The following is a 17467-nucleotide window of genomic DNA, read 5'->3' as shown; positions in this document are numbered from 1 at the left end:
TTTTGCTAGAAATTATGAGTCGAGGTTTAATACAGTAAGCATTAGACTGGCAGGCTATCTGGGTTCTATTTCTTATTCTTTCTTGATTCTTGAGTGTGTAGAACTGCTTTTCAGGCTGAATTATCTAAGTTTCCTGCTCATATGTGAAATATTTTCCCGTCTGGTGTGATTCACAGCACTGCTGGAAAGGGTGCTGGCTTGGTATCTCGTAAGAGCTTCAGTTGTACTCTGGATACTCTCTGTGAATGCTTTGATGTTAGGTTCTCTGCACCTTGGTTTACTCATATGTGGATTTTGTAAATGATAGGTATAGGCATTAGGAATGCATTGCATAAATGCAACTTGCTGGAACCATTCTGTGGGTCTGGCAGCAGCTTTATCCCTTTCTCTGATTCCACTTTAGTCCCTCAGCCAAAATGGTGAATGTGTATGTTCAAGCTCTATTACCTGGCACCTTTTTATCCTGCATACCTTATACTATCCAAGTGCTACTTTAATCACTGTGTGGTCGGAGATGTAACTTTCAACATTACCCTGAAATGCTGACAAACTTGGCTCCCTGTGACCTCATTGAAAAGGATTACCTCAGGAGAGCCTTGAAGTGCTTAGGTTTGTCACTGTAGAAATCATATTTGCTGCATTCTTTCTGTCCTTTAGACCTTTGAAATCTTTTCAGGATGAACCTCTGTGAATATGCAATTCTGTTTTTCTGGGAAAGAAGTTTGTGTCATGTAACTGCTCTAGGACAGAACATACCCGTCACAAGGATGGGGATTTCCATGTAAGCACATGATGTGTTCTTGAACTTGTGACGTGTGAGATTCCAATTCTTTCTGAATAGGTGATGACAGTAATACTCACACCCACTCATGTTTTCAAAGTGGCATTTTGTGTGAATTTCTTTTTTTTTTGTCTCCTTCAGTGGGATCACGCACATTTCCTGGGTAGTTAGTAAAAGGATGTGGAAATATATCTGGCTTCTATTTTCCAGTTTGCTGCTCTTTACTGTCTAATTCTCAGCTGAAGCTGGGAGGGGGATGCAGTACCCATTACCCAGCCCTGTCTTCACTGCAAATTGTTTCAATTACTTTGATAGTCCAGCTGTCTAATAGTGCTGTCTGTCCTGCTAAATGCTGCACAGCTGCAAGTTGCCTTCTGAGGGCCTGTTCCTTGTGATGACTGGGTTCAGAGTGGGTTGGGAAAACTGAAATACTGGTGTTATAGGTTTGCCTATACGTGGCAAAGGCTTAGGAATGGCTCTGACTCAGATTCTTAAATTGGCTAGTATCGATGTGCTTTCCTTCTGGGCTGCAATTTGTTTTATTAAAGTAGGTCATGTGGATTCCTTATTTCAATGGACTGGTGGGCTTTTCCCCTCTGTCATTTTGAAAAGTAGACTTCAGGATTCACAGTGGCATTCCTGTGCTTGTCTGTCATGCAGCTCTGCATGAAACAGAGCAAGAGCAAGTGTCAAACTGGCCTCTTCAGAAAAGTTATCTACTGAATTTAGCAGGTGACTATTTTTATCACAGACTATAAATGGTTAATTTACTTGAAGACAATGAAAATCTTCAGAGGTATGAACAAAATTGAGGTAGATTATAGTTTTTCAGCTTCTAGTAACCTGAACATTAAAAGAACCCTAAACACAAAAACATAAAAAATGAAGTTTTTAAATATCTAATTCAAATACAGTAGAATTGCTTTTTGAGGAGTAGCAGATCTACAGGCCAAATGTTGCTCTTCATTATGTGGGTGGTAGAATCAAGCCTGAGGTGGCAATGCACCTTCCCCTGAAGCCACCTCCAGGAAGGGGAGCACTGCAGCCATGGCTGCTGCTCCTATGGGGCCTCTGATGGCCAGGGCATCCCTGAGACATCTCCTGCAAGAACTGCTCCAGCTCCCACTCGAACCTGCGTACAGTTCCTTGCATCCTCTCATTTGGTAACTTCTCATCTCTTTTTGTTTGCTTTGAATCTGGCTCATATGATTTTAATTTGTTGTATTCTAGTTTTTAGAAACAAAGGTACTGAGCAACCACCCCCAATGTTAAAAACATGCATCATGCTCATGCAGAGGGAGATTTTTACCTAAGGCTGTATGTTGTTCTCATTTGGGTGTATTTAATACCCATTTTTAAAAAGCTGAAAATAAAAGAAGAATGGACAAGTGCTTTCAGTGAAGTGATGCTTTCCTTTTATGTGTAGCAGTAGAAATACCTGTGGTAACTAGACAATATTGCAGTAAATGTCCCTGTGAACTTACACAAGGAGAGGAAAGTCCTGAACTTCTGTCTCCCCAGCCTCCTGCTGACTTGTGCAGGTACTGAAAGCAGCCAGAGTGAGCACTGATAGAGGCTTGCACATTGGGAATTATGCTGGGCAGTCAGGGTATCATTTATCTTTCTTGAGATACTAAGAATGTTATGTTTAGCCTTTTATCTTTTGAATGACTTGTGGAACCCAAGTAGCTCTGTCACTGAGGTAAGACCTGGACCTTGCTCTGTCTTGTTTTGGTCAGAGCCACGGATCAGATTTGTCACTGAGAAGCCGAGTTTGAGAAGCTCCAGGGATGGCAGGCAAATATTTAATAAGTCAAAAAAATCCATAGCTCATTTGTGAACATTTTAGGAAGGCAAAGAGGACACACATTATAACATAAATTTATTTCTGAATAAATTGCAACATTAAGAACTACTGTACAGAGAAACTGCATCACACTGTTACAACTCTGTCATATTTGTGCTTTGTAAACATTTATTCTATCACAACAAAAAATTGTATACTGACAATTAACTGTATTTGGTTTAAAAATAAATACACTTTCCCATTTATTAACTCAAACAAAGCACTTTATAATTCTTGGTGCTTTTCATTAGCTCTCAGCCTCAGAAATGCTGAGCATTCAGAGTTGCCACTCATGCTAGTGGGAGTTACAGATGCTCAGCAGTTCTCAGGGGCTGGCCCAGTGACTCCAGTTATGTTCCGTGTTTGCAATAAATTCACTTTTATTTTGACCGTAAAGCGACCTCTCCTGTTCTGTTTATACTGCAGAGTAGATTGAGAATTACTCATGTTATTTAATGTTCCTCATTAGATTTTGTTCATTAACAATTTGTATTTTGTAACAAATGCGTGATGCAATCATGCAAGTTTTGTAATGGTTTTAAAGATAAAACTGAGAATATGGCTCTTTTTCATAAATTATTTAAAACTACTTCAAAATTTTCAAAAATATTTAGTGCAAAAGGATAGGGTTTTTTTTCAAGAAATATTACAGAAGCATATACTGTTATATGGAAAATAAAACCTCTTAAATATTTTTTTTGGGAAAAGCAGGCAGGTATTCTATTCCATGATTTGAGTAGGAGAGATGAAAAGTATTTTCAAAAAAACAAATTGCAAAAGAGCTGTGATGTTGTAAGTCATGTTTATGTTTAAATTCACACCCGGTCTCTTTGGCAGAGTTGAGAGAATGTATTACTAAGTGCATGATATCAACAGATCATCTCAACAGGACAATGGCAGAGTATATCTTATCAAACAATTATAGAAATATTATAGGAATGTGAACTCTCACACATAGTCCAAACAGTTATCTTCAAAATGAACACATATGTCTGCTGAAATTTTAACAAAAATTTTGCTTTTTTCTAAGTTACAAAAATTAACCTTGAGATTTTTAGGACAAGATGGTGCTCTTTTAAGATATGCATTTCTTCACCTCATGAACAATTTATTCAATTACACTAAATTAAAATAGTTATTTTTTTCACTGCTTTTAATTGATATGTAAAATGTTACATAGTGCTTTCAACAGAAGCACTTTAGGTAACAGCTGTACTATCATGATTCCCTTTTGCCAGGCAGGGACACTGAGGCACAGAGGTGAAATGACTCGCCCAAGGTCGCAGGGCTGGGGCAGGACAGGGCTTGAGAACTGCTGCCCTGGCTCACAGAGCTATGTGCAGGAATCTAGCAGGTGTGGCTATACTGAACTGCACTGCTTCCCAGGGAAAAGCAATCAGTCTTTTAAGGATAGTAACTAGGAGACTGGATTTTATTTCTTTGGGAAGGTTGCAGGAGTCAGGAATAGCTATGGAAGAGAAACACATGGGAAGAAACTAAAATGTGTTTTCAGCAGCTTTTTATTGTGTTGTCTAACTGCAAAGGTGTTAAGTGTTCAAAAGCTTTTACCCCTTAGCAGATTATGGGGATTTCAAAAACCCATAAATATTATCTAGGGACAAGGGTGCCTCCAGGCATTCTGAAACACACTCTGCTTCTAACAGTTAAACTGTACAAATATCAGTGTTGTTTTAAAACTGAATGGTAGGCTGTTTTAAAACTGAATGGTAAAATCCCATTTTACCTGACTGATTTAATTAATTTGATGAAAATTGAATATATTAGATAATTAAGCCTTTACTGTGTAGTTAATTAATTCAGGAGGCTAAAAATCCATCCCCTCATAGTACAGTGCATCCTACAGCACAACATGTCAAGAGTCCCTCATGGCACAGAAAGACACAATAAATTCAGATCCACCTTGCTCCTGGGGCAGTTGTGGCACGGACTTGTGCTGTTCTTGTGGAGTTTGTACATTTTGCACATTTTATTCAGTGATGTTCAGAAATCAGAGCATTACACAAACCACTGCTTATTTAAACTGGAATAAACCAGAAGAGCTGAACCAGGAGCTTTGTTAGCCCAGCTCAAGCAGCCAGTCAAACAGGCTGGGTGTGCTCTCTCTGCCCTCCTCGCTGAGCTTGCAGTACTGCACCACGGCTTGGAAGATATCCCCCACCTTCCAGCACTTCCTCTGCACCAGCTGCACCACATCTAGAAACTAAATAAAAACAACACCATGAAATACACTTGGGATTTGGTGAACATTTTCTAAGGTTTTATGGAATGCATAGACACAAACTCTGCTAGCCCACCCTTTATAAATGCACAGCTGCATGAGGGAGTGGACACCATTCAGTGCACCGCAACATCAATGTTCTTGCTATTTATAAAAACTTAATTTCTCTAGTTCCATAGCTCCCCAAAGACTGATTGGCTCTCATGACATTTTCTAAATTAACTGCTTCTGTCAATTATTTATTTATTGCAATGAAAGTAAAAACAGAAAAAGTCAGTTTGATAAAGGATTGCTATTTGCCATGTTATCAACAACTCATTGTCAAAATAATGGAAGTGAGATTATCCATCTTGAAAAAATATTTTTGCATTACCACTAGCTATATTTTACTTTGTTCAATTTTCTGTACTTCCATATATACATACCATAGTATTTTAAATATTCGAATAGTACTGGTGAGAGGGAACTCTGTGTAAAATTTTGTTTTTACATTTATCACAGGTGTGTTTTAAACATAGACGGGATCTGTATTTGACTTTTTTTAAAATTTCCTGAGAAACCAGAGGTTAAACATATGTTCTTAAGCAGCTGTAAAAAAAAATCCTGAGTTTTGTCCACTTGGTACTTAATAATGGGCTTCACAGGGTCATCCATCTGGTCCCTTTTTCTTCTGAAGCACATAAATGAAAATCAAAACTTTTCAATTCTTTGAATTTCACAATAATTAGTTTGCTCCTTCTGTTTTTAGTTTTAGAGCACAAAAGAAAAGATTGTGTCTCTAGTTAGTGTAGCTGTTTGCTATTTACATACTGCAGCCTAAACTTTTAATATGTATTTTAATGATATTTAATAGGCACGTGATTTCCAAGAATGCTGTTGTAGGCAGCATGTGCTTCATTATTCTCTAGTGTATTTTTGCAATTGAATTAACTGTTTGCCAAAGCACATGGGTAAAGCTGACAGCTGTTTCTTTAATTAGATGCAATTTGGACTGTTGCTGTTGAATGCATTTTAAATTATGTTTATGATTCCCAAATGCATGTACTCAAGAAATCAAACAATATCTCTGCTACTCAAAATGATCTTCCCATAAGAGACCAAAATACTGATTTGTAATACTTTTTTCATTAATTGACTTAAATACTAACATGTTTTTAAGTCTTAAAGCTTAAGCTTTCGCTGATCTTGGAAATGGGTCTCTTTTTTTGGTCTTTCCTGAATTGCTGTGGTTGGTATTTGGTGGGGTCTACAAAGGAGCCCCAGCTGATCATTCAGAAATAGAAAGAATTTGTACTTCTTGTGGCTATTTTGGACTTCAGTGTTGCTCCTGGCTCTGGTTTGGGCAACACCTCAGGAAGTTTCTCAGTCATCTGTCTCTCCACTCTCTCTGGGAAGAGCCTTCTGCTCTCTAAAGCTGTACCCTCAGCTGAGCAGTTTATGAACAGCCAGGCACGAGTCCAGACTAACCTGAGGCTGCTGTAGTTGGTGTTACAGGCAAGGCAGAACCAGCATAAGGACTGAAAATCTTAAGTCCCAACAATGTCTCACATTAGTAGAGCCAAGTAGGCAAATATTGGTACATGTGATGTCTACACAAAAATGGTTTTTATTTTTATTTTTTTAAACCTTTGCACTTAAACTCCATGTAAGCCACGTGCAGCCTTTCAAATGCAGCCACATAAAGGACTCTGTTAATTCTGCATTGGGCATTAGTATCTAATGTATCATTGATATGAAAAGGTGAACAGATTCATCAAAGTATCATGGTGACATGTTCTAATGCCATAGGCAATCTGCTACATATTTCACATCCTTAAAGTTCTGACACACCTGTCCTCTCATTCCTTTCTCTCATAAACAGTAGTGTTGCCATCTTGCTGTAATTATGATTTTGCATCTGCTTTTAAGCTCAATAACTTCAATAAATCATAACTGTTACAGTTATGTAGACATTAACAATATGCCCAATTCTGTAAAGATTACCTTTTCAATTCTGTTTTCCTGAGATTTCTTAAAATAGATAGTTGGAATTCCAAGTTCAGAAGCAGCAATCCACTGCAGGGTGGCTCGCAGCTCCACGTCAGGGCACTCTGGCTCCAGATCAAAGTTTATCACCAGGAGGTCCTTTTGACAGTTGGCTGTTCCCACTGAAAGCTCAGAAGTACTTTCTGAAAAAATAATCCCACTAGTTACTGTGCAATTGCTTCTGTTATCTTCAAACTGTATGTTTTAATTGATATAGTTCAACTTACCCTCAGTGTTTTCTGTCTGTTCTTTAAGGAAAACCTTTTCTTCTACTAATTCACTTAGAAATAAACAACAACAAAGCTTATTAGTCATACTTAGGAACAGTCTAAAACATTGCTTCATGATGAATAAACTTCTCCCTCAATGCAAGACCTAGAAAACTGCAAGAAAAAGGTTACATAGGATGAAACAATAAAATGCTGAATATATTTCATTATTTAATCTGTGAATCAGGAAAAACTGAATTGCAGCATTTTTCTGTAGCAGGATGAAGTACTTGTGTTAGTTATGTCATATGTTACATTTCACCAGGATCTGTGCATCTTTACAGTTCACAAAATGACAAGCAAATGACATTATGGTAAGACACAGCAAGTCTCATAACCTGGGTGGAAATGCTGAATTTCCAATGTCTGTATTTTACTGTGACAGTTTTCTGATGTCACTGACTTCAGAAGTTCCCATGTTCAGTATGTGATGTCCGGTCTGTAGGTTTGTGCAGTGGGTGTGCCCTGGCTGCATAATAACATTCACCAGCTGGCAGGTTGTACCAGGATCTTTAGGCAGGATGTACTCACACATCTCTTGATAACTGAACTGCATGTTCAGTAGAAACATTCCGAGAAACAACAGGTAAAATTACTGTGGGCCAAATTTTTATTGTTATTATTATTGGAAAGAATGCTATTGGGTTTTTTAAAAAAATGTTTTTAACTGATCCTTATTTGCTTGACTTTCTTTGGTATTACACTAGAGTTTTGATAATATCTGAAGTTATTCAGAGAAGAAGGTTTGATGACAGAAAAGTGATACCACAGAGAACTGTCTTTTAGGGTGGATGATGGATCTGTGTTCTCAAGAGATCCACCTGACTGGTTTTTCCTGTGATTTTTCACTGTCTGGTGCCCTCACTCTGCACAGACACCTGCATGTGCTATTTTCTGAAGCCATGGGCAGGCACAGCAGCAGGTGCAAAGCAGGGCTTGGCACGGTTTCAGTGGCGTAAATGATTTGCAGTTAAAATTGGACTAAACATCAAGTCTCACTTCAGTGACTACTTACTTAATCATAGGAGAAGATGGCACGTTCTCCTGATAAATTTCCAGGTCCATAATGCCAAGACTGCTAGTTGTACTGCTGTTGCCATTGCTGACAAAGCAAAAGTTTAAGCATTAGTGCCAAGCTGTACTGAACATGTCTCCATACATCTTCTAAAAATTTATTTCTGTACAAAGCAAAGTGGGGAGGAGCTCTGTTCCATAAAATCGATTGTGCTCAGCAAGTGGTTCCCTGAATAAAGCACATTAGGCTGCTTAAAGTAACGAGGCTTTTATTAAAATAGTTCTATCAGGTGCATCAAGTGATGCTGTAAATTGCAGGGAAAAAAAGTGGACTGTCTTCTTGTGAATGGCTTATGCAATGAACACTTGGCCTCAAACAAAAACTGAGTCTACCTGAGTCCTTGAAAAGAAGGATTAGCAGGTACAGAGATGTCCTGCAAGAAACCTGCAAAGATCCAGCTCCCTCTGAACATGGGGAGTTCAGGAGCAAGGCACTGGCTGCCCATCACACACTTACCTGTAGGGTGAGTCCACGCTGGTAACCAGCAGCAGTTTCAGTGTACTACATCATACCCCAAATACTATTTGGGGTCTGATGGAACCCACAGGTACTGGGATGGCCCCTCATTTTTCTGACTACTCTGAAAGACTGAGATTTTAATCAAAGCCAATTGCTCATTGGGACCATAAATACACAGAAGTATTCTCTTTGGCTTCTTCACAAGGATGAAGTAGCACACTTGAGGATATTTGGAAAAAATATCACCAGTTCACTTTATAACATCATTATAAATGTGACAGTGAATGTTTATGCAGATACTGTGATAGTCTCATGGACAGGTTGTGAATTTGCTGGCTGCAAGTCAATTACCATGAACAAATTCTGTGTGGCAAGTCATGATGAACCACTTAATTTTTACTGAAAAACCAACTAATAGTATTTCCCTTACATTAGAGGGATTGATTAGACAGTTCCTTTCCCAATCAGTGTGTTGAGACAATGTGAGACATTGTCAGCATGCCATGCATTCAGACTTGCTGTAGCAATTTCTGTTCCAGTGCAGAGCTGAAAGGCACAATACTTCAGCTCTCTCAGACCAAGGACTTTGTTAAAGGTTGATACTGTAATAACAGGATGAATGTTCAGCTGCACTGACAGCCATGTTTTGTTCAGTAATTTCAGCCAGCCAACAGTGCTCTCTGACATAGACTTTCTTTTCCCTGCTTCATTACCATAATGTCTTCCCTCCTTGTCATCTTAATACTTAAGAGAAAGATGTAATTACTTGATAATATTTTACCACATAGTCTAAGAGCATGTTAAGGAAAAACCTTACTCAATTTGATGCTATGAAAGGGCTGAAGTCAAACTACCACCGCTCTATATAAACTCCAAGGACTAAATAACATTTTCAAATGTTTGTCCTGAGTTGAATTGGAACAAAATCAGGTCATAGTAGTAGGAGCTCTTGAATTTATGTCTACTCAGGGAAAAGTTAATCATCCTCTATTAATTTGCACCCCTGTGCCAGTCTAATCAGATCAGGGCTCAATTTTTGTTCTCAGTGCATAGATTTCTGCTGGGAATGGCAGTCTTGTCAATCTTGGCTAAAGAGGTGCCAAAATAAACATTAGGCAAACAACAGCAAATAAATTAAAAGAAAAACTATAGCAATTAACTTGTCCAATGGCCTTTTTGCTGTAGGTCTGAGACACTTTAGTGATGCCAGGAGGTTTTTTCTTTGTCTGAATTGAGCTACTCACCAATAGCAAGAAGACCTGGCTGAGAATCAGAACATGGGAAATTTTTTTCTCTTATTAAAAAATAAAGAGAGAAAGTCTGCCATTAGACATTCTTTACAGTATTCTGAGTAAACCTCGAGCTGTTGCCTCTCACTGCTGATGCAGGGTAGGCTTGGTGGGCAGAGCACGGAGTGCAGGGGGAAGGGACAACGTGGGTACCTCAGGGAGCGCTCGCTGAGCTGCAGGTAGCTGCTGGTGTCATCAGGGTTGTCCTCATCGTTGGCCAGCTGGGACCAGCTGCCAGTGCTCTCTTCACTGCTGCTGAGATGGGCTGGAAATTCTTCAGCTGTTTTGGTCTCTCCTATGATTTCAGCATCCGATCTGCTCTGAGGACTGCTGCTGGCAGGGTGATAGGGAAGGCACATTGATACTGTAATACAGGCAAACCAACTGGTGCCACCAATCTGCAGGCAATGCTGCTCATTAAAGTCAACGAAGCTGCAGAATTATAGACATGCAAAAGATTGGGCAAGCTTATAATTTATACATAGAGTCCAGCAGAATATCTGGCCTGAGATGCTCTTAAAAAAGGACTTTCTTATGACTGCTATAAATAAACACAAACCCTAGATTTAAGTATGCATAGCTTCTACAGAAAGATTTAGCATGTATAAAAAACCTGATCACTGTAAAGGTTTATTGCTTAATGCACTTCAGTCAATCAGTGGTTGAAATATGTGGTATATGTTACTGCAGAATGACAGGATTTCTTGGAAATATATATTGCTGCTAAATCCCTGTCATGCAATGGGTGAATAAAGTTCTTGACAGGGTTTTCTACTTTATTAAAATTGTAGATCTGAAAGAAGTGAAAGTAGGAAGGTATTGTGAATCAGTAATGACTCTGAGTCTGCCATGTCCTTAGGATCTTCACTCCTCAGGTTGGGAAGGACAAAATATTGCAACAGTCAGAAATCAGATTGAAGATGGAGCCCAGACTGAGTTTAGAAAGTGCAGGGTAAAGGGAAAAAGGCTTTAATTCTGCACACTTGACATATGTCACACATGTGTGTATGCAATGTATATGTACACATGCTCCCAACAGACACAGAAACAAAAAAAGAAACTCTATTTTTGCTCAATTTTTAGAGCTACAAAGAAAAATAATAAATCCCTCCAATAATTATATCACTGTAGTGCAAGAATAACAAGTAAAGCGAAACTCTAGTTTTATTATATTCACTGGATAGTCAGCATTTGCAATTTAGGGATGAAAGCAAGGTTATGTTATGTTCTGTACTGATAACCCTCTGCAGGATCTCTCTAGAGAAGCTCTTGCCTTCAGACCTTTACCTGTAGTTGTGGTTAAGGCATCTGCCTTCAGGTAAAGCAGGAGATCATACCAGAAATCTACTGCTCCTCAGTAATCACCTTGATTAGGCATACGCTGAGACAATATCATTGTGGTATCTCTTTTTGCCAGCTCTCAGTCTCAGAGGTTGCTGCATTAATGCTGGATGACAGAGAGATGCAGCCTGTGCAGGGAGAATGGGATTTGCTTGCCTGGGGCTCTGCTCCCCTGGCAGTCAGCTCTGCCAAACCCCTGTGCCCGCCACCCCGAGCCTTGTGCCCAGGCCTCTGCCCCTGCCCTTTCTGAGCAGCCAGGCCACAGGGCAGGGGTGTTACTCAGCTTCTTAGCACAGGACAGGCAGCTCCTGATACCTGGCTCAAAACACAAGAGATTTGTGTGGGTGATGTTTTCTTGGCATTTTGGATTTTGATTCATTATGCAATTACATCTCACACCAGTGATGCTTTGCACTGACAGTTCCCCACTTGTGAACAGTCACTTGGAACAGTTTCTGTGTAACTGTGGCTCTATTGCACTGCCTACATACAAGAAACAGCTTTTCTTCGTTGCTGAAGGTCTTCATGGCTTTTTTTTCCCCCTAATTTACTCTATGCTTGATATTTTGCCTGGAGTCCTATGTGCCTGTATCTGAACTAGCAAGTAATTTCATGCAGTAGGAGTGCATCAGATCAATTTCTACTGATGCTTTTATAGCTACATTATATTTATTTTTAGGTTTTCACTTCAGCCTAGACTTAGTCCAGACAGCCATGCCACAAATGGTTCAGATCTGTGTAAAGAACCACTGGAAGCTTTTCCTTCCCAGCAAGGATAGGAGCACATCTGGACAGCACTTGGGCAGCTTCTATTTGAGATTGCTTTGGAAAAACTCTGCATTTCATGCTGCAAATGAGGCCAATGGAGAGAAATGGAGGCAAGCTGAACCAGAACTGCAGAGCATTGCTGAGCCAAGCTGCTCAGGCAGATGTAGCCTCTGCTTAGCAATTCTACCCTACCAATCCTATTGCTTTAACCATGTCATAGCCATGTTGAGAACTCTGCTTCAAAGGCAGAGGAAAAGATGAAAGGGCTTGTAAACTGCAAAAATAACTTCATTTTCAAGCAGTCAAGATTCCAAATAGGTGGATTTCTAAATTTATCTTACTAAAAGCAGGTTGCATTTTAAGGAGGAGGAAGGTTAGTGCAGGAGAGTCAGTATGAAAGACTAGTGACACCATGGTAATTATCCACCTAATTGCTGCCATACACAGGGAAGTGCTTACAATCTATCTACTTGCTCACTTCAAGCAGAGCTTTGTCAAATGCTGAAACATAGCACTGCCTAGAAAAAAATGAGCTACAAAATGGTTTCTAACACCAGCACCTGCACTTTTTCTGCTACTCTGACATAATGAGATGCTGCAGCGCTCCAGTGGGCAGTTTAGAGCCCACTAAAGTAACAGATACAATGAAGTACTGTGATAAAGAGACAACACCCTGAGAGAGAGCATTTCCTTCACCTCAGAGCACCCACAGCAATATCCTGCATTTGCACTGCACTCTCATGCTGGCTCACACTTTACCTTAACAAAAGTAAGCTGCAGATTTCCTTACAAAAGGAGTACAGCTGTAAGGAGAGGGTGGTAAACTGTGATGTAAACTACATGAAACAACATTAAAATAAAATGCTCTTTTCCCATCTAAATTCTACCAGAGAAATTTTGAACTAAGAGGTGAGGGCAACTTTCATTCTTCTTTTTCCTTCACTAAAGAATTTTTACTACTTGTAGCTCCAGGCTGTAAACACAAAGTTAAACCTTAAGCTCTCAGAAGTCTGGTCTTGTTTCCAGGTACACAAAATATTACTTGCAACAAGCATAGCAGAGAACTACAGGTCAAATCCTATTGCATGTTATACACTAGCACTGATTTTTATTTATCTATTTTTTAGTTCAGATACCAGCCTGCGCTAAATAAAAGTTTAAACTTGGTCCATCTTTCCTGCCTTATGGGAGACATAAATGTCTGTAGAGAGAGAATTTGTCTGTGCAGTATTGGATTTAAATCTTAATACCATAATGTCATAGTCAATATAAGTTTTCTCCAGAAAGTATCACTGTGACACATGAATGGGTGATTTTATGCCAAAAGAAACCTGTAGTCAAAACTTACCCTGCTTATTTCTTTAAAAGTACCACTCTTATCTTCTTCCTTTATCAAAATAACTTTTACTGGGAAAATAAACCAAAGACCAAAGCAATGTGCTGATTTGCTGTTTTGTCACTTACCTACTTACTGGGGAACTGGAAACCATGTGTTTCCCATCCAAAGCTTCTGGAGGCTTTTCTTTGCTTTGATGCCCCTTTCCAGATGGGCCACATGAAGTCAAGGACTCTGAGTCTTTATCTGGCTCATCTCGTTGATCAGTTTCTATCTGAATTAAAGGCACTTCCCTGAGCTGTCCTGCAGGGAGGCTTCCAGGGCTCTTCACATGCTCTTTTTTCTCATCCAAATTTACTTCCTCCATTTTGGGTTTGGGCTGTATCTGGGTTGTGCTTTGGGAATGTTTGCTTTCCAGCACGTGTTCTCGGCTCGTATAATCAAAGGAATCCTGCTGGACAACAATTAAACTTTTACCACTTTCAACAATATTTGCAGCCAGTCTTTTCGCATATTGTTCCACATGTGGTGGAGAATCACTGTAAAACTGGTCTGCCTCTGTAGCCTCTGCCTCATCTGCGATGATTTTGTTCTTGCGCATCAGCGACTCGATGGAGCTGGCCCAGGTCTCGTGGATCAGCATGTCTGTGATCTGGTCAGTCTTGCCTCTCTGGTACAGGCACGAGTCAGACTTGCAGAGCCCTGCAGAAGCCACAGTACTGACGGGCTGGACACTCAGGGAATCCTGGCGGTGGTGGGCGAACCCATCCAAGGAATTTGCTTTAATTGGGACGTTCACTGTAAGCCTGGAGCCTGAGGATCGACTGTCGGGCATTGACGACTGCCTGAAGCAGAAGGGTGACCGCAGAGAGGGTGCCAGCAAACTGCCACACCAGTCCTTTGAATTCTGAGAGCATGATGCATTGTCTTTATTTTCCTTTTCGATTTCTCTTAGCATATACCTATAAAACTCTTCTGTTATACTTTCTGTGCTGGACTGTTTGGATGGGCAACTTGGTCTTACATTAAGATGGCCATTTTTCTTGGCTACCTGTTGCAAGGCAGAAGTTAAGATATTGTTTGCATTTTTTCCTGCGTAATAATCCAGTAATAAGTCAAAACCTCTTCCTTCATTTTCCATCTGGTTCACCATAAATCTTGAAAATTCATCTGTAATGCTTTCACAACTAGACTGCTTTGAGACAGAACTTGTCTGGCTCAGAGAGTGACCAAAGCTGCTCATGAGGCCTAGGGTATTGAAAGAGGCTTTGGAATCTGAGTCCTCCTCTGGTATGCTCTCACAGCTCGAGGCCTTGGCTCGGCTCCACCTTTCACAGTGCAGTCTGTTCCTGGGATGGTTTGGACCTTGCCAGATGCTATCAACCATGGAGAGTTCAGTGAGGTTCATGATCTTGGCAGCCACTTCATTCGCGAAGAGATTGACTGAATCTGGTGTGTCCTCAAGGTTTATAGATTCATCTACTACCCGATTCATCAATTTTTCCTTTAGTTCAGGATGCTCATCTGTTTTTCTTTTGATCTCACTAAGCCGAGGTGCCCTGTGCTTCCGAACTACAGAACCATTGGTATGGGTTTCCTTCTTCCTTTTCATGGTTCTGCATGATAAACTCTGGGTCACCAGATATTCACTGCCTCTCTTCCATGCACAGAACCAGGGTTGCTTGCCATTTGAATTTTCTAGACAAATGGCAGCTATTTCTGTTGCCATAGAGACAACTGTTTCTGCCAATTCTTCCGCAAAGTCTGTTATACAATATTTGTCCCTTGAATTCTTCACCTGTAGCACAGGCTGAGAAGGAAGCAACACATGGTTTCCTAACAAAGACAAGCTAAGTTGAACATCATTATTTAGCACCGAATCACATTTAATCTTGGCTTGGTTTTCTGTATTTATGGTGGCACTGGAAGACAGCTGTTCTTGAACACCGTGCCTGCATTCACTGTTTGCAAGGGTATTTTCTCTGTCTGAAAATGATCTATAGTCTTTCTTCTGATGATGGTTGTTACTCTGATTTGGGGATTTGTAACAGTCTCGCGCAGTTCTTTTCAGGTATCTCTTCTTGGGAGATGTTTTTGCACCAAGTATGTTATGCCCTGTATCTCCACTTGGTTCTGAATTCAGTGTGGAACCTTCATTGCTATTTACATCCTTGATATCACTCTTGCAAGTGCTTGTGACCTTTTCAAGATCTTTGCTGGTACTGGTGCTGTAGGATGTACCAAATGGCTTAGCAGCAGAGTGATCAAGGGGGCTGTGAGAAGTTTCACATGCTGTTACCAGTGTTGGCCATCCTTCTGCTCTTGTTACTTTCTCTGATTTTGTGCCTTCGGAAAAGAGAGGAGAACACTCTTCAAGTTGCCTTATGTTGTTCATCTTCTTGCAAGTGAAATTTATTATATTAAAAAGCAACTCATTTGCAGTCTCTGTGAAAATGTCTTGTGTACTTGAGCCATCCTCTGAATGGGCTTGTAGCTGTCTCTTCTTCCTAACCTCTTCCATAGAATGTCGTAGAATAATATTGGATAAGTTTTGTGCAAGTTCATCCCGGATTACTCCATCAGCACGTGGAATACGTGGTCTTGCTGCTGTTTCAATAATTTTCCTGTTCATGGATTCCATAAAATGCCCTACATTTTTGTATGTGTTGGGTTTTGTCAAAATTACAGATGCCTCTTTGAGAAGCGCCTCGGCAATGCTCTCATTCAGCTTCTCCACGCTGCTTCCTACAGCTAAGCTGCAATGCAGGGTAATGGCTGCAGAGGCCTGAGCAGCAGACAGAAGTCCACTGGAAGCTGCAGCGTACTTGTCCTCCTTTGTTTCCCCCAGGCCACAGATGGCTACAGCACTTGCCACTTGAGTCATGCCACAGAGTGCAGATGGGAAGGAGTATTCCGTGCCAGCACAGTCAAGGAGCTGTGAGGGTGCTGTGTGCACCTCTTCATCAGCAGCCACTCCACTTCTTGAGTCTATGGCTTCCTGCTCCCGGCGGAACTTTTCTGCAGCCTGGGGACTGGAAATGGTTCCAATGACAGTGGCTGCGCAAGCCAGAGCCACTTCCAGTGCACTTTGGTCATGTCCATTTGAATGTTCTTCCTCAAGGTAATCTGAAACTTCAGCAGAGCTTTCTGCCTCAGCCCAGTGGCTCAGGCTGGGGAAGGCAGACCCTGGCCAGTCAGGTACATTCTCAGAGCTGTCTGGACTCTGCACTATGACAATCTTTGGGAGTTCATTCCATGATCGGGAAGCAGATGCATCTTCTGACTTACAGGAGCTTCCCACAGAGATGCTGACTGCAGCCTCCTCACTGAAACTGGGTCGAGACTGTGACAGTCTAATGAATGCATCCTGCAGAACAGATTCTGCTAAATTTGTGGCGTACTGGCCTGTGGTTGCCTGCTCATTCTGGGAGGGAAGATCAGTTTTCCTGATCCCTGCACAATCTTCCCCGTCTGCCTTGCTGCTGTGTTTTGTTGTGGGGTCACCCCAAGGCTCCAGCTCCTCTTTAGCCATTTTGGTTACAGATACATCTTCTAACATAAGTGCTGAGTTTTCAACCCCACTAGTCAAATTAGTAGTACTAAATGATGAAGTACCTTTTTCAGCTAATTCCTTCTGCCACAGTATTTCCTGGTCTGACTTATCTTCAGGTTGTGAGATGCCATCTTCAGCCACAACATTCACAGTTTCAGAGACTTGAGCAGCTGCATTATCTTTATTAATGCAGTTCCCTTCAAGAATGAATGGCAACCTGGCTTTTCTATAGTGAATGTTTTCAAATCCCTTTCCTTTATTTTTTTTGACATCTGAAGATGCTTCTGAAACATTTAATTTTTCATGACCTGTTGAGAAAAATAAAAAATTAGTTTTTGGAGAGTAACTTGTGACTTCTAAAAGAAAAGAGCTGTACAACTTTGTAGTCCATTACTGCTCTGTAAAAGTACTGCACAGCCATCTACCTTGTCTTTGAACAAAACTTAAATATGAATGGCTGTCCATTTTCTAAATTACATATGCATG

The 17467-nt window shown here is 40.5% G+C and overlaps 1 protein-coding gene across 1 annotated transcript in view; it reads right to left on the bottom strand.

Annotated features, from left to right (window-relative positions):
- Positions 1–2646: 2646 nt before the first annotated feature.
- Positions 2647–17467, bottom strand: part of SPHKAP (SPHK1 interactor, AKAP domain containing) — a 63934-nt gene continuing 49113 nt past the window's right edge. Inside the window, exons 7-12 of the mRNA XM_030954776.1 lie at positions 13557–17289; positions 10137–10316; positions 8176–8262; positions 7119–7171; positions 6850–7034; positions 2647–4848 (exon numbers count right to left, since the gene is read on the bottom strand). Of these exons, the coding sequence (XP_030810636.1) occupies positions 4705–4848; positions 6850–7034; positions 7119–7171; positions 8176–8262; positions 10137–10316; positions 13557–17289 (4382 nt within the window). The 3' untranslated portion in view covers positions 2647–4704. The remainder of the gene's footprint in view (positions 4849–6849; positions 7035–7118; positions 7172–8175; positions 8263–10136; positions 10317–13556; positions 17290–17467) is intronic.

The sequence above is a fragment of the Camarhynchus parvulus genome, chromosome 9 (genome assembly GCF_901933205.1).
Source record: "Camarhynchus parvulus chromosome 9, STF_HiC, whole genome shotgun sequence".
Taxonomy (NCBI): Eukaryota; Metazoa; Chordata; class Aves; order Passeriformes; family Thraupidae; genus Camarhynchus; species Camarhynchus parvulus.
Note: the sequence above shows the minus strand (reverse complement) of the source record. Positions and strands in the feature narration are given on the sequence as shown.